Genomic DNA, 17,203 nt, shown 5'->3' on the forward strand with positions numbered 1-17,203 from the left:
CAAAGAGAAAAATGAAACATAAAGAAAGGGGTGAGGAAGAGAATGAGTTACCAAGAAACCGGATCTTCATATCCCGTACGCATAATGTTCGATCTTCTTCACGTAGACGATTGCCGATTTGGTGATTTTCCGGTGAGAATTGGAGAGAGAGAGAGTTGCCGGGTTTATAACCGAAAGAGGAAAGCTTCCCGCGTAAATAAATACCCAAGAAGTTCCCCCCTACAAATTTGAATTTAAACGCCACGGGATTGATTGAGACTAGAGAGCAAAAGAATTAAACAAATTTGAATTATAAGTCAGATACTCTTTTACTTTATTAGCATCTCAACCTTTGGCATCACTTATTAGTCAGTGCATCTGGGCATCTACTCTCTAACGCGGTGGTTTCTGGTTCTATCCATGAAGTGTAAATCCAGGAATAGTTTATGTGGGTTTTATGTCATTTCGTTTCGTCGCTTTTAGGTCATTTAATTTCGTCAGCCTTTAGGTCAGTAGTAATTCGGAAGTTATCGCCAATAATCCTTGGTTGGAGTGGTAAGAGGTATAATCTTCCACTTTAGAGGTCCAGAGTTCGAGGCACACGCTGAACAATTCAGAAAAACAATTTGAGAGTTATCGTGTTTATCTCGTCGTATCGATGTATCAATGTCTTTGTATTGACCATTATAGTCAATATTCAAAAAGAATAACTTTGGCACCAAATAAAACAACAAAAATAATATTCCACCTAAAAATTTGGTATTTTCATCAAATAAATACCAACCATAAATTTGCGATCACTATTCATCATGCCAAAATTATCTCTTAACTATTTTTTTATCATTTTTAACTCTTATATCGTTAATTATGATATTTATTTTAAGAAAATAATACGTTTATTACAAAATTAAATCTAAACATACAAGTCAAACAAAATACAATACTGTATTTTGCAATGAGGGCAAGAAACTTATTATCTGATTCCGTTGAATAATATGTTCATCACTAAATTTAATTTTAAATATATAAACGAAACAAAGTACAACATTTTTTGTCATAATCAAAATTTATTATGTTAGCTTTTTGAATTTTTGAGTTTAAAGTCCAAAAATAAGGGGGGCAATTAATCATATATCCACTCCTAAATCAATAAATAAAATAAAATCAAAATAAATCGAAAATGTAAAATAAGTCCAAAAATTCACTATTTGGTGGGCCCCATGCATCAATCTTTTAATTTTCTCTCATTTTTGCCCTTTCATAGATATTTTTTAACCATTGGTAAACCAAAGGTTTATGATGGTTGAGTTAATACAATTGTTCTTTCCATAAATTTTATGAAAGAATATTTATGGTGGATATTTAATGTTAATCTTTATTTCCAAAGCTTATATTTTTCTAAAGTAACCTACCAAATCAATGGATATGTACCTAAAATTAGTTTCTCTCTTCCAAAAATGAGTTTGTCTTTCTGTAACTATATGTTCTTTGAATTCAAGAAAATATATAATTTCCAAAACTGATATTTGTCTAAATTAACTTACCAATTGAATGGATATTTACCTAAAACGAGATGCTCTCTCGCAAAAACGATTTTCTCTCTCTGTAACTCTATGTTCTTTGAACTTCAAGAAAGTATGAATTTGTGATTTGCTTTTTATTTCTACCTCGATCAAATTAGACATCTACAAATTCGTTTGTGAGGTTAAAAAGCAAACTATTTTGCTAGCATCTTACAGATTCTACTAGCATATTTTACATTCTACTAGCATCTAATGAATGAATTTGATAAAGTAGTTTAAACAACAAATACTATTTCGCTAGCATCTTATTGATTCTAATAGCAATTTTTACATTTTATTAGCATCTGTTGAATGAATATGAATACAGTAGTTTAAAAAGCAAGAATATTTTGCTATCATCTTATGAATTTGTTACAGTAGGTTAACAAATACTTTTTAGTAATTAAAATATATTATATGAAATTGTTTTTGTTACATTTTCAGTATTTTACTAACATTTTCTTGATTCTGTTACCATCTGATATGAATTTGTTACAATAGGTCGATTCTAATAAAATTCTATGCTGGTATAATCTTATCGAGTCTAACAACATTTTATTTTAACGTTTGTTTTTTCTTACTCTTCACTTTTGTAGATGATGAATGAAACCAGCAATCTATTCTCTCTCTCTCCCACTTGATGCTTTTGCCTTTTTCACTCGGTTTAATTTGGTGTCGATGATGAATGAAATCAAAACCTAGTTCGTATATTAGAAAGTGACGATGCTCTCTCTCTCTCTCTTCAGTTTGCTTTTGCCCAATTCTAATAGAAATATAAAACAAAGTATTCTGCTAAACCGAAAAGGCAACTATTTTTCTGGAGGGAAAGTTTGTTTTTGAGGAAATCATTTAATGAATCTCTAAATATTATGGTATATTTTATTTTAGGTTATTTTTTTAAACTTAGGATAGGTTAGGTAGTAAAAGAGAATGAGAGGATAGACATGTAATTTACTTTCAGTGGATTTATTTTCTATTTCAGATTATCTTTGGTCTCTAGACTCATTGATCATGCGATTTTGGACTTAAAACACATCCCCCGTAACTTTTTAATCTTACTCGTTAAGTAGCTACACAAATAAATGAATGTCATAATTAAATTAATAAAGAAGAAAAATGAACTTAATACAGATATTAAAAAAAAAAAATACACCATCTTTGGAGGGATGAATAGTGGCCTTTAACATTCCTGTTAACACTAAATATTTGATGTTATCATGTTGGTTAATATTAAATACTTGTTGTTATGGCAGAGGTATACAGAGACTTTCTTACAACATAAAATGGAGTTTAACATCATTATCTGATGCAGCAAAAGGTAATTTGACTTTTGTGGTGTAAGTAGAACATGTCTATCTCAAAAAAAAAAAAAAGTACAACATGTCTAATTATCACAAAGGTTTGGTGGTATTATTATGACCACCCCACAAAAAATAAAAAGCAAACTAACAAATATAACAAGTTGCTCTTAGCTGCCTTTAAATAAATTCACCTTAAATATGAATTAGGAAAATACAAATTAGGCAATAGATAAGTTTAATGGTAAACTATATGATTTAGAACACCAACACAAGACTTCTTTAATTATCATTTAAGATCGTACTATCCCACAAAAAGCAATACTAAAAAACTTCCATAGCCCTTCAATCTCACACGGAATTAGGTGCCGACACTAATCGACTAAAGATTAGTTAGTTTCAATTTAAGGTCAACAAAACAGCGGTGAGTTAGTCAATTATTTAGAGTCACGCTGAAATCAAACCAAACAATGGCAGTTTAGTTAAATCATTGATCAAAATCAAACCTATCAAACAATCAACTTGTTTGGATTCAGTTCAAATTGACTCGACTGAGTTTGTTTAATTGGTCCAGTCGGATTCAATCAACCAAATCAAACATGTGGAAAAAAAAGTGAAATTAAGCAAGAAGAATGAAATTCAAATTTAAAATCAATTTTAACAATATATATATTATATGTAAATTATATTTATAATCGGTTCCACTTGGACATTTTTCTAAAATTCAAATCAATACTCCAAATCAAACCTAGATTGATTGATCAGTTTTTCAAGCGAGTCAGGTCGAATATTATTCAGTTTGACAAGTAACCGTTTTGTTAGGTTCAACCAAAATCAGATTAATCGATTCGGCCGACCACAACTCAGCAATAGCTTAAATATAGTCCATAATCTGAACGTCATTCGAACTATCCACAATTTAAAATAGCAAAATTTGGTCAAAATTCTATGTAAATATTTTTCTTTTATGAAAAAAGATCACTCAATTCTTTGTAGTCTTCAGTTTTTTAATTGTTTTTGTAATTTACATTTGGTTGTAAAATGATTATAACTGGTTCGCAAAAGAGTTGTAAAATATATGTATCGCCTGTATTTAATTTTTAACTAAATAAAATACAAATATTTAGTTTTTTTACCTATATAAATTACAAATGTATAAATTTTTGATAAGCCAAATATTTTTTTGACAAAAGAAATTGAAGTTGAATCTTTTGTCCAATTTCTTGTTTAAAATAGGAGCACATTTGCCAACAACTGGTAGTTGGTAAATGCATCTACTCTGCAATGTAGAAGTCTCATATTTGATCCCATGAAAGTGTAAATTCAGGAATATTGAAATGTAATTCGTACAGGTTTTAGGCTATTTAATTTCGTCGGACTTTAGGTCATTAATTTTATCGGGCTTCAAGTTTTTTTTTTTGTTGAACTCATCGGACTTCAACTTAGTAGTAATTCGGCATCGTATTATCACATCGCTTATATGTACCATTTAATGACCATTGTAGTCAATTTTCAATTTTTTTTTAGGGAAATGATAAAGTTACAAAAGATTTTGACAAAAAAAGGTTCCCAGCTGATGTGGCGGGTGTGGTTTCAAACTTTGACCAAATCTAGGCCGTTGAGAGATGAAAATCACAACCGCCACATCAGCGGGGAACTTTTTTTTGTCAAAATCTTTTGTGATTCTAGCATCTTTTTTTTTTTATAAAAAGTAAATAAATAGGAGCACAATTTACCTTTATGTGGAGTTAACTAAAATACTACTTCCATATTTTCCTTCTAACCGAAGCCAACAACGCTGACTATAAACTTCACTTCCCCCAATTCTATCAAATCCATTTCAATCAACTTTTCTCTAATCTAAATCGAACCAAACTCACATACCCAGACTGAAAAATCCCTAATTCCATTCTCCTTTCATCAATTGAACAATCAGAAGTTATTGATCTGTAACTAATACTACTAAATAAAACACTAGATTTTTGTGAAGATGTGGAAAACTGGAGATGTTGAGTCTGGTAGTAGTTTATTGTATCCAATGATGCATGGAAGTCCTGAACTTCGATGGGCTTTCATCAGAAAGATCTATTCGATTTTAACTTTCCAATTACTTTTGACAATTGTTGTTGCTTCAGTTGTTGTTTTTGTTCATCCTATTTCAAATTTCTTTGTTTCATCTTTTGCTGGTCTTGCTGTTTATATTCTTACGAGGGTATAACCCGTGCCCGACGGGCACGGACAGTTCTATCATGTGAGTTAAGTGAAGTGCGTATAAGAAAATAGATCGAACTTGAAATATTAAATCAACACATTAGAAGATGTCATTTTATTAAATCAACACATTAGAAGATGTCGTTTTAGTCCAACAAAATTGATTTTACAAATCCTCGTCTTAACATAAGTTCGGAACTCTTTTGAATATCGTATGACGCTTCCACAACCACAATCGTAAGATCATTTACAGGAGGTTCTTTTTTCGACAAATCTGCTTGACCTTCACAACCACGGTCGTACGATCTTTACCCTTGAAGATATATTTGTGTAGATATTTAATCGTCGAACTTCCCTGAAATAGACTTTGAACCCGAAAGAGTGCTTTGGCAAGAAGTGCTTTCTTTGACAATCCATTCAGTAATCATTCGAACTAAACTCAAGATGAGTTGATGAGTAAGAGAACCTGATCACAAAAGCAAGATTCAGTAAGTTGAGGGGTGTTCAGTAAACAAACGGATAAAGTATGAAGAGCTTTAACGGTTGAAAAGGAAACCCTGGATAAAAAAATCAAAACCCTAAACAAATCAAACACCTTGAACAATAGTTTTAACGATTGAAAAGGAAACCCTAGATCATAAGTTCACTGTGAAATAGAGACGGAGAGGCCTAAAGTGACTGTGAAAGAGAAAAAGATGAAGAGATACCTGCAAGGAAGGTGAGAGAGGTCGAGGCCGAACTCGACATCTTCCAAGTAAATAATAGCAAAAATGATCAATAACCTAAACAACTAACTTCCCCATCTTTCCTTTCTCCATTTTTATTTGTGGACTTTGAACACATCCTAGTCTGGTGAAGTAGCCACTCTAACCTGGTAAAGTAACTATAGATTTTTAATAAGCGAGAACATCACAAATGAATTTAACCGTAAGAAAAAATTTACGTGGTTGTGGAAGAATTAGTTACTTTGAGTATAGTGCTTATTGTAAACCTCTCAAACAAAAACATAATAAGAGAAAGGGAGAGAGAGAAAGTACAATGCTTTTACTCAAAAAAGGTCTTCAGACGTACATCATAGGATTTTTTTTAATTCTGTAAAATTAAAATTAGACTTCGATTGAAAATACCAAAGTAAGAAATAACATTGAGACAAACATTAAGTCAGATTTACTGCAAGAAGTTATTTCAAATCAGCTTGAGTCACAATAGAAGAAGAGAAGCTCCAACAACCATGTCTACAAACCTGTTGCAAGACCTTCGTATCATCTTTCTTATCAAATGTGGTGGAGATAAGACATACAAAATCCCCACATCACATTAACTACTTTGTGTGTAAGCAAAATAAGTGAGCTGCAATAACCATAATAGAGAGTATAGTGAGAGGAGAAAACATAGAAACTAACCTCTTTGCTTTGATAACCTTCTTTCTCTTGATACACATTGAAGTTTCAATAAATAGGTCCAAATTCAAGAGTTGCATCGAAATTTTGAGAAAAGATCTAGTACAAAAACGTAAACATACAAAGCAAGATATAGTTAATAACCTAAGAAAGCATGTTTACTTCCATATTTACAATTTTAAAGTGTTAGTCTTTCATACCAACAAATTACCAAATCGTTAATGTCAACTGTGAAGTACATTGACGATGCAATGACGACAAATTATTTGACTAACTCTTTGAATTCAGCTAATTAAAGATGGATTCACCCTCTTACATATAAACAAAAAAGAATACATAAAGCATGAAAGGATTAAACTAAAAAAGAATACCTAAAAGTAGAGATGAGACAAATTGATGAGAAAATATATAAAGAGAAAAGAATATAAGAAAATTTAGTGGGACAATTCGTCAAACTCTTGACGTGCAGAACTAAATGCATTCCAACTTCGAATCAACTCTAAATGCATCAAATATCTATATTGTAAGGATGATAAAAAATCACTCAAAGTTGTAACTTACCCCATATGTAATTAACTCAAAATCGTAGCATCCAACAGAAATCTTAGGTTGCCCCATAACCCAACCGATGATTCAACCCCAAAGTGAATAGAAATAAGAGGTGTTGATGCCTTGATGGCTTTGAATTAGTGAGAAAGAATGAGAGTGAGGATAAAGGTTTCAACAGAGATTGAATGGCCACATCAATAAGAAAAACGTGAATAGATGAGGGAGTGAGAGCGGGAATGAGATGAGGATTGAGAAGGAAGTGCTTTTTTGGGGCTACCTGGGCTTAATATAACTCTTGAGAAAGGAAAAATGGCATCTTCAAAGATGCCTTTTGTTTTGATCTCATCCCTTAACTGATTTCAAATGCTAATCTTAGCCATCAAACTTTAACAATTCAATCTCGACCGTCTTTTATAAGATGGGAGGTGAAATCTGGACCATTGGGAGGAGGGAAAAAGATACCCTCCTCCCTTATAATATAGAGATATAGATTATCATTACTCCATTCATTGGTAATTCAATTTCTTAACCCTAATCTCTTTTTTTTTTTTGTGGAAATTTTAAAGAAAGGAGTTATCTTTTGTTATCTAAGTTCTTGATTTCTATTGTTGGTATCTGTCAGGTTTAATATTTGAGACTTAATTTTGAATTTGTGCAGTTCTATTTCCCCTATCTATGTACTATCAGTGGCATCCCGTGAATTTGATTCTTCTTACTTTGTTTACTCTTGCCATGTCCATGGCTATTGGAGTAACTTGTGCTTTCATAAAAGGGTAAGGATCAAAAACTTTTTTTTTTTTTTTTTTACATTGGATGATTGTACTTCTGAGTTAGGGCGAATGTTAGTTAAGTCATAAATTTTTTTCACTTTTCAAGAGGAAAATCTCCGAACTTATAATACCAATTCTAAAATTTCAACTTCAAAAATGAAAATAATTGATGCCTTAGAACTTAAAACGACACACGATAGGAAAACACTTGTTGTATGTGTCAATCTTATGTGGTTTATCTTCAAGCGAAGGAAGGGGTTTTGGTTACGGTTTAGTCAAATGTTGTGGATCTAATTTTTACAGTTGCAGTTAATGAACTGTCCGCATAGGACTTGGTATGGTATTAAGATGTAGGAGCGAGGACGTTTATTTTTTTTGTTCTCTACATACTCTTTTTGGTAAGTAAAAAACTAAAAATTAGAATGATATAGTGGTGTCTTTGGTTGCAGGATTTCTAAGTAGAATTCCTACCAAAAGTGAGATTTGGTAGGAATCAAGATTTCATGGTCTATTTGGATACCAAGAATCCTACGACTATTGAACCTAAGGATTCCTGAATCCAAAAATTGTAGGACCAAAATTCCACCCTACTTTTTATGCCCTAAGATTTGCTAGGATTTTGGATTTAAAAAAAAAAAAAATTCAAAAAGCGTTTTTACCAAACATCATTTCTTTCTTAGAAAATCATTTTTATTCTTGAAAATTATTTTTTTTCTTGAAAATTATTTTTTTTTACTGAAAATCGTTTTTCCCAAAACCCATTTTCTCCCCCAATACCGTTTCTTCCCCAATTTTTTCACGAAATTGATTTTTTTTTCTCGAAAACAGATTTTTCCTCGAAAACGTTTTTCTCGAAACTATTTTTTTCTCCAAACCCGGTTTTTTATCCCGAAAATCGATTCTTCCCCAAATAACTTTTTTCCCAATACCCGATTTTTCTTGGAAAACTGTTTTCTCCTGAAACTATTTTTTCTCCAAACCTGACTTTTCTTACTGAAAATCGTTTTTCTCAAAACCCAATTTTTCCCGAAACTATTTTTTCTCTAAACTCGTTTTTTATAGAAAAATCGTTTTTCCCAAAATTTTTTCCACAAAAAAAGATTCTTCGCCAAATAACTTTTTCCCAAAACCCAATTTTCTTTTGAAAATATTTTTTCTCCAAACCCGATTTTTTTTTACCGAATAATCGTTGTTTTCCTTGAAAACTGTTTTGCGATAACCGAAATTTCCCGAATACTTTTTTGCTTTGTGAAGAGTGTTTTTCCCAAAATAAATCCAGGAAAAACAGTTTTCGAAAAAAATCAATTTTTGGGAAAAAACGTTTTTCGTGAAATTCTTTTTTCAGGAAATCTCGGTTATAAAAAAACAGTTTTCGAAAAAGATATTCGAGAAAAAAATGTTTTTTTTAGGAAAAACGGTTTTCGAAAAAAAACTTTTTCGTGAAAAAAATAGTTTCTGGAAATCTCGGTTATCGAAAAAACAGTTTTCGAAAGGAAAGGAAAAAATGGTTATTTCTTCAATATTTTTTTTAAAGAAGCGTTTAAAATGCTTAAATAATAATAATAAATAATAAGATTTTTATTAGTTACCAAACAAACAAAAAATTACTTGGACTCATGAGTCCGCAAATTCATGATTCCAGCAAATTCCGTCTATCAAACACCATATGTATATTTCTGGCTTTGTGTCACATTTCACTTTCTTATTATATATGTTGAGTGCCAACCATTAGGAGAGTCGTAAAGATGGTTTATTCTTACTAAGAAATATGATAAACCTAGGCCGACCTAGGTGTCAGGTAGAGTATAATCTCTGAATGATCTTTCGAAATACTATTTTTATCCATGATATACCATTTTTCGTAGAATAGTTTACTGCTTCAACCCAATCTCATGCCAGCGAAAAAGACCGATAATAGTCAATAGAGCCAGACGTTATATATGCTCAGTTGAACTTGCCATAAAGCTTGCTATTTTGGAATATAAGATTTCTCAACTAAGTATTGATTGGAATCTTTACATTTCGATTACCAACAGGAACACTTATTCTGGAGGCTGCCATTCTCACAGCAGTGGTAGTAGTAAGCTTGACCTTATACACATTCTGGGCAGCTCGAAGAGGACACGATTTCAACTTTCTCGGACCATTTTTGTTTGGCGCACTCATGGTACTCGTAGCGTTCTCCTTCATTCAGGTAACAAACCTTGTATACTTGTTCGTTTTTTTTGTTGCTTGTAGTTATTTTGACATTCATAATATGATTTGGTGGTGTTTCGGTATATGCATCGAGGTTAGTAACATTGTTACAGTCTTCTTATTTTCTTTGTTTTGTGCAGATCTTTTTTCCATTGGGCAAAATATCGGTCATGATTTACGGAGGTTTGACTTCAATAATATTCTGCGGATACATCATTTTCGACACAGATAACATAATCAAGCGTTACTCATACGACGAGTACATCTGGGCTTCTGTCTCGTTGTATCTAGATATTGTCAATCTCTTCTTAGCTTTGCTGGATATCCTCCGAGCTATTGATAGTTAGAAATATCTTCTCCTTCTCTTTTTTTTTGCTTTGTTTTGTCTTTTGAAGCAGGAAGCTATGTTGCCACATTGTCTATCAGGAATAAATTTTTTTATTTGTTGTTTCATTAAAAAAAAAGTCTTTTTATTTGTTTGATGTGTATGTAGAAAATGGGTGTATTTCTTTTCAAAGATTGTAGAGAGAGAAAAAGTGGGACAAGGTTCGAAGGATTTTTTTAAAAAGAAAAAGTATGATATTCTAGGTTTAAGAATAAGAACAACAACTATACACGATGCAATAATTTATCGTTATAAAAAAGAAGAATATAGTAAAAGAAGAAATTTAATTCACTGATCATCATGTTTTTCTAAATTTCCTTCAGGTGAAGATTAAAAACATAAATGAATTTTCTCGAACCGAAGACGAGAGAGTTATGATCGATTTTTTTTTGCGGATTAAACAAACATTCCATTAAAGTGAAAAATGGTAACTTTTTGTAAAACACTAGTTCTAAAACACGTGTAAATCATGGGACGCGGCAGCCTTTAATTCACTAATAATATTTTACTTGGAACCGAAGCCAAGGGCGCTGACAAATTTATATTATAAACTTCACTTCCCCCAATTCTATCGAATCCATTTCAATCAACTTTTCTCTTAATCCAAATCGAACCACTCACATACCCAGACCCAAAAAAACCCTAATTTCATTCCCCTTCCATCAATTGAACAATCAGAAGTTATTGTTCTGTAACTAATAAACAAATACCCTAAATTTTTGTGAAGATGTGGAAAACTGGAGATGTTGAGTCTGGTTCTAGTTTATTGTATCCAATGATGCATGAAAGTCCTGAACTTCGATGGGCTTTCATCAGAAAGATCTATTCGATCTTAACTTTTCAATTACTTTTAACAATTGCTGTTGCTTCAGTTGTTGTTTTTGTTCATCCTGTTTCAAATTTCTTTGTTTCATCTGGTGCTGGACTTGCTGTTTATATTCTTATTATCATTACCCCCTTCATTGGTAATTCAATTTCTTTAACCCTAATCTATTCAAATTTTGTGATTTTAGTTAGATTTAATGTTTGAGCCCTAATTTTTGAATTTGTGCAGTTCTATGTCCTTTATCTTGGTACTATCAGAGGCATCCAGTGAATTTGATTCTTCTTACTGTGTTTACTGTTGCTCTTTCAATGGCTGTTGGGATTACTTGTGCTTTCACAAAGGGTAAGGATCAAAATCTTAATTTTATGCAGGAAGATATGATTTTTTGTTGTATGTGTGTAGATGTGTACTTCTAACTTAGGGCACATGTTAAGTCATACATTCTTTCTACTTTTGACGAGTAAATTTCTTTACTGGTTATTCTAAGATTTCTAACTTGAAAATGAATAGAATTGATGCCTTCGACCTTGAAAGGGCACAAGATAGGAATACCCTTTTTGTATATTTTAATCTTTGTATATTTTAATCTTATGTGGTTTCTCCCGCTATTATTATTGCAATTAATGAACCATCCTCATATAACTTGATATGGTATTAAGATTTAGGAGCGAGGACGTTTAGTTTTTTCGTTCTCTGGCATGCTCTTTTTGGTAAGTCAGACATTTAGAACTTTATAAGATAGAAGATATAAGTTTATTTTTCGCTTTTGTGTATGTTAGTAAAGGTTTGTGAGTATTGTTCTTCCATGTCTTATCGATGTACTTCGCCTTTCTGGCTTGATAATCATCTGATTTATTTCACTTGCCTATTATATATTTCGAGTGCGAACGTCTAGGAGAGTCATAAAGATGGTTTATGCTTATGAAGAAGTATGATAACCTAGGCCGACCTAGGTGTGGGGTAGAATATGACAACTGAACAATCTTTCAAACTAGTCATGTTATCCATCATATACCATTTTTCTTAGAATAGTTACTGCTTCAACACAATCTCACGCCAGCGGGAAAGACTGATAACAGTCAACAGTACCAGATGTTCTATTTGCTCAGTTGAACTTGCGATAAAGCTTGCTGTTTTAGCATATAAGATTTCTCAACTGATATTTGATTGGAATCTTTACATTTCGATTACCAACAGGAACACTTATTCTGGAGGCTGCGATTCTGACGGCGGTGGTAGTAATAAGCTTGACCTTATACACATTCTGGGCAGCTCGAAGAGGATATGATTTCAACTTTCTAGGACCATTTTTATTTGGTGCACTCATGGTACTCCTAGTGTTCTCCTTCATTCAGGTAAGAGACCTTGTGTACTTTGTTCAGGTCTTTTTTGTTTTTAGTTACTTCGACATTTGTAGTATGATTTAGTGGTGTTTCGGTATATGCATCGAGGTTGATAACATGGATACGGTCGTCTTCTTTTCTCTGTTTCTGCAGATCTTTTTTCCATTGGGCAAAATATCGGTCATGATTTACGGAGGTTTGACTTCAATTGTGTTCTGCGGATACATCATTTACGACACAGATAACTTAATCAAGCGTTATTCATACGACGAGTACATCTGGGCTGCTGTCTCGCTGTATCTCGACATAATCAACCTTTTCTTAGCTCTGCTGAATATCTTCCGAGCTGCTGATAGTTAGAGATATCTTGTGTTTTTCTTTTGTTTCTTGCTTTCTTTTGTCCTGAACCAGAAAGCTATGTTGCCACATTGTGTTGTTAGGAATAGGGTTTTTATATTTGTTTGATTGGTATCTAGAAAATGGGTATATTTTACTTTCATCTTTTGTTCTTAAATTCTTGTACAGTTTTATAGTGGTTTTGTGGTGGTTAAAGTTATCTAAATTTCATTTGTTACTTGTTTGGAAATATAAGAGGTTGACTTTCATAGATTTCATCCACCCTTAATCTTATAGGTAGAAGGGAAGCTATCGGCTAACCTAGGTGTGCCACTTGAGTCAGATTTTAACAGGCTTGTTTTTATCAGATGATGTGAGACTTGTCTAAATGACATATTTTAGATTGAATATTTAAGTTATCACTCAGACGATTCAGATTTAAACAAGTGTCAGACGAACTAAATTCATACTATAAAGAAAAAAACAAAGAACTAACTAACCCTAGATATTGTATCTAGAAAATTTTCATCCCGAACAAGATCAAATGGACAAATTCTATTAGACAAGATATTTTATGTCCTACCCAAAACCGAATTCAAGTAAAATTGTTTGACAAATAACGTACCTTCAAAGAAAAACATAACTGGGTTACTAGATTAGAAATTGAAAAACGAGATGGATTTGAGTGGTTTTGGGGTTTTCATCTCAACACTCTATCGAGATAGCAAAAATGCCGCTAAAGGGTCGGTACCAAGTAAAGGAATCAGCAAGTCAGGGGATGAGTTAGCTTATAAATCAGCAAGTCAGAGGTTGAGTAAGCTTATAAATCAGCAAGTCAGTGGCTGAATTAGCTTATAAATCGTTTAGGCTTATTCTGAGTTAGCATGTTATTAGGAAGTCATTAGTCTGATAAGAAAGTTAAGTAAGTTAGCATATTTTTTTTGTTAAGGCAAACATGCAAATATTACAAAGTGAGTTTGCAAATGTTTATAGATGGAAACCTTTTGCAAAATAATGTTAATATAAATCAAAATTAAATTGAAACAAAATAACAACAATAATTAATAACTGATAAACTAATAGACTGATGGTTTATGAAGGAAAAATAAAAAACAGTTTACTACAATATAAAACCATCAAAAGTAGAAACCCGTCCTTTGTTTATGATTTGTAGGTCGACATATACACAAATATAATTCCGGTGGCGTTGTATGTTGTTTATTGCGAGACTTTTCTGAAACAGGAGGACCACAGTTGACATATCTTGGAACTTCTTTCTTTATTAAACTTTGTAAAGAAAGTAACCAGTTTTGTTCTTGACTAGCTACATAAAAATTAGTACGTTCAAGACCACAAGGGCGTCTAATATTTTTTGTAAGACCCGTTTGCAAACTGTATAGTTTATATATTTCTGATTCCTCATAGTTCTTCATCCAACGTAAGAAAATCTCATCAATCGCATCACCAAAATTAGTACGCTCAAGACCACAAGGGTGTCCAATATTTTTTGTAAGACCCATATGCGAACTGTATACTTTATAGTATCTTTCTGATTCCTCATAATTCTTCATCCAACATAAGAAAATCTCATCACCAAAGCTCACAATTTGGATAAAACGGCCAGGCAAAGTTGAGTTTATTGAAAATAATTCTTCGATCCAAACTTGCTCATTACCTTTCGCTTTCAACGTATACAAGCAAAGTTTACCACTATGACCAACTCTGACCAGTTCCCTTTCCAAATATGCAAGGCATAGATTTCCTCCAAACTCTAATAGAGGAATAGTCTGCCAAGAATATTCTTGACCACCAACAAGTTTTGGTGGAAGCTTAATTACGTGAAAAGTCTCATTGTGTATATCAAAAGAAACAATTTCATGACTTTTTGCCATCCAGTATAGAAACCCTTTACAGAAAACAAATACCCTCTCATGGGTTTCCCGCCGCACAAAACAAACGTCGGATAGTCCTAATAACTTACGAGGAACAACGCTTGTTATTTTTCGCCATGAATCGGTTCCTAATGTAAACACCATGCACTTAAGATTATAACTAATACATACCAACTTATATTCGTTCGTCTTTGAATCGTACCCAAATCCGTAGCAACACCTAACCGGATAAGGAGAGGCAATGGCAAGGATTTCTCGTCTAGTTGGATTACAAATCTCTATAATATTATGCTCTATAATTTGTAAACAAACCAAACCATTATAATAACCACATAATTCTCTATCGTAATTACTATAAATTTTTCTTATGTGATGAAGATCATCACTATTTTTTTCTAAATAAAAGAAGTCGTTATCTTTATTTTCGGGTAAATAGAGGCAAGCAAAACATTCGTCCTTAAAGCACTTAAATATTAAACTTGGCTTGCTTTTAGATTGAAAGAAATCAAGATAAGGGTTGATTGAGTTGTACCATGACTTACAAACGCAACTGCATCTAATCACAGACTTACCTGAAGAAACCCTTGATATTATGTATCGAAAAATTTCATCGGAGAGAACATCTAAAGGATTCACTTTCTTCCTATTTGGTTTCATAGCTTTCGGTTGAAGTATCTGTCTTTTAGTTTTCCTCCAATATCACTTCGTGGGTATAACGTGTGGGAATTAAATAGAAGTACCTTTTTCGGTTTTTATGGAAACTTTCCCAAACCCTAAAAAAACTTGGAAGTTCTCAATATTTATCTTTTCCGTTATGATTTTGTTACTGTAATCCTTAGCGTCAAAAAGTAGGGCACCTCTATAGGCGCCTCCTCCCAAATTGTTTTTGAGGCCTCTTTCTCTAGGCGCACTGTATAGGGTCTTTACACATCAAAGTTCAAATTTAAAAGTCAATCGAAGATATAATGAGACATATATCTATCTGCGGGCATGCTGCTGACGTAGATTGTTCTTACATGGCTGGAGCAGTTATCGCGATGGTATTGAGAAGATTCAGAATGTTGGTATTTGAATTTTGCGTGGCTCTCAAGGAATGACAGCAATTGGAGTTTCCATCTTGTTTCGTTAATCGTCATTGTCCTACTTTAAAATCTCTAACTCTCCTTGTCGATAATACTTTTCGAACCAGCTAAAAATGGAGCTACCCTTAAACGAGTATGGAGTATGGAAGATAAGTCGATCAGTGGTTTTGTCCTCCTGTAGGTTAGTTTGCTTCTTAATTCATCCTATCAATATTAAATAGGGTTATTTCCCTAATGGCCCCCTACTTTGTGACCAGCTTCCCGCCTGGCCCCTTATTTTACGAAAAATACCCATATGGCCCCCTTCCGTTATAACACCGTTACTCTCTCTCTTCACAATCTTTTCTCTCTCCTCCAGCATGTTTTCTCTCTCTGCCACCTCGTTAAAACAAGTCACATCATCGTCTTCACCGACGGATCGCCGGCCGGCCAAATTCCGGCCGACGACCTTCAAACTTTTTTTTTCTCTCTCTCTCTCTAAAAAAAAAAAAATTTTTTTTTTTAGATTCTCTCCTCTCCCTCTCTCTAAACTCCGGCGAAGGGGGTTTCCCTTCGCCGGAGTAGGTCGAAATCGACCTTGAACAGATTTGTTCAAGGTCGAAGTGACCTTGAACAGATCTGTTCAAGGTCACGAACTGACCTGTCAGCTCGACCTTGAACAGCTCTGTTCAAGGTCAGTTCGACCTTCGCCGGAGTTTAGAGAGAGGGAGAAGAGATAATCTAAAAAAAAAAAAAAATTTGAAGGTCGCCGGCGGGCGACCCGTCGGTGAAGACGATGATGTGGCTTGTTTTAACGAGGTGGCAGAGAGAGAAAACATGCTGGAGGAGAGAGAAAAGATTGTGAAGAGAGAGTAACGGTGTTATAACGGAAGGGGGCCATATGGGTATTTCTCGTAAAGTAGGGGGCCAGGCGGGAAGCTGGTCACAAAGTAGGAGGCCACTAGGGAAATAACCCTATTAAATATATCTTGACCCGAACAATAAGATTAGCTTGTTATAGTCTCATACTTATTGAGGGGTTCTATGGATAATAACTTTTCGCTGCCATTTTTAGTAGCATAGGACGAGCGAAATCCCATCTCAGAAACATCGGAACATTCGCACAACACATGGAGATCTCAAAAACCAGTTTACTTGGGGAAGAATACTTGGGCATCTCTTCCCAATTGGATTAAAAACACAGGAAAGTTTGGATATGAAGAACTCATGAAAGAATCAATCAAGATAAACTTGGTATACAATTCATTGCTTTTATGTTCATACCCACTCTCTCTGTTTTCTATGAGCTAAAACCAACACATATTCACACCATACACGCACAGTTTCAAATCATTATTTGGTCGTCTACCTGAATCATTATCCACGTTTGTGCTG

General features: G+C 33.3%; 4 protein-coding genes and 1 long non-coding RNA gene across 7 annotated transcripts in view; 2 read left to right on the forward strand and 3 right to left on the reverse strand.

The window, feature by feature from the left end:
* The window catches only part of LOC147555152 (protein ACCELERATED CELL DEATH 6-like), a 53,003-nt gene that overhangs the window by 27,886 nt on the left and 7,914 nt on the right, over window positions 1-17,203 (reverse strand). The window lies entirely within an intron of this gene.
* Window positions 4,582-10,440, forward strand: LOC147555156 (protein LIFEGUARD 2-like). The gene is made up of 5 exons (XM_086664286.1): window positions 4,582-5,051; window positions 7,490-7,511; window positions 7,658-7,765; window positions 9,800-9,963; window positions 10,106-10,440. Exons 1-5 carry the CDS (start codon window positions 4,830-4,832, stop codon window positions 10,310-10,312), a joined length of 723 nt encoding a protein of 240 aa, XP_086520412.1. The 5' UTR covers window positions 4,582-4,829; the 3' UTR covers window positions 10,313-10,440.
* LOC147555157 (uncharacterized) lies at window positions 5,231-7,221 on the reverse strand. Of its 2 annotated transcripts, none has more exons than XR_015235342.1 (4): window positions 7,012-7,221; window positions 6,454-6,549; window positions 5,758-5,921; window positions 5,231-5,516 (listed from the first exon to the last, which is right to left on the reverse strand). It is a non-coding gene; the product is annotated as an uncharacterized LOC147555157 (long non-coding RNA). The 2 variants fall into 2 exon arrangements; XR_015235343.1 differs by having other exon boundaries at window positions 5,758-5,933.
* LOC147555158 (protein LIFEGUARD 4-like) lies at window positions 10,832-13,105 on the forward strand. Its single transcript, XM_086663487.1, has 4 exons — window positions 10,832-11,315; window positions 11,405-11,518; window positions 12,374-12,531; window positions 12,673-13,105. The coding sequence occupies exons 1-4, from the start codon at window positions 11,078-11,080 to the stop codon at window positions 12,877-12,879; spliced, it is 717 nt and encodes a 238-aa protein (XP_086519613.1). The 5' UTR covers window positions 10,832-11,077; the 3' UTR covers window positions 12,880-13,105.
* Window positions 13,858-15,502, reverse strand: LOC147555159 (putative F-box protein At4g38870). Its single transcript, XM_086663387.1, has one exon. The coding sequence runs from the start codon at window positions 15,402-15,404 to the stop codon at window positions 13,992-13,994; it is 1,413 nt and encodes a 470-aa protein (XP_086519513.1). The 5' UTR covers window positions 15,405-15,502; the 3' UTR covers window positions 13,858-13,991.

This window comes from Eschscholzia californica, unplaced genomic scaffold (assembly GCF_041429995.1).
Source record: "Eschscholzia californica isolate CP2 unplaced genomic scaffold, dmEscCali1.0.p SCAF_2, whole genome shotgun sequence".
NCBI classification, from domain to species: domain Eukaryota; kingdom Viridiplantae; phylum Streptophyta; class Magnoliopsida; order Ranunculales; family Papaveraceae; genus Eschscholzia; species Eschscholzia californica.

Bases quoted from the DNA above. Each gene is read 5' to 3' on its own strand.
- LOC147555159 (XM_086663387.1), bottom strand. From the start codon at position 15,404: ATGAAACCAAATAGGAAGAAAGTGAATCCTTTAGATGTTCTCTCCGAT.
- LOC147555158 (XM_086663487.1), top strand. From the start codon at position 11,078: ATGTGGAAAACTGGAGATGTTGAGTCTGGTTCTAGTTTATTGTATCCA. The intron at 11,316-11,404 runs GTAATTCAATTT...GAATTTGTGCAG, and splicing joins TATCATTACCCCCTTCATTG to TTCTATGTCCTTTATCTTGG. The intron at 12,532-12,672 runs GTAAGAGACCTT...CTGTTTCTGCAG, and splicing joins TAGTGTTCTCCTTCATTCAG to ATCTTTTTTCCATTGGGCAA.
- LOC147555156 (XM_086664286.1), top strand. From the start codon at position 4,830: ATGTGGAAAACTGGAGATGTTGAGTCTGGTAGTAGTTTATTGTATCCA. The intron at 7,512-7,657 runs GTAATTCAATTT...GAATTTGTGCAG, and splicing joins TATCATTACTCCATTCATTG to TTCTATTTCCCCTATCTATG. The intron at 7,766-9,799 runs TAAAAGGGTAAG...CATTTCGATTAC, and splicing joins TGGAGTAACTTGTGCTTTCA to CAACAGGAACACTTATTCTG.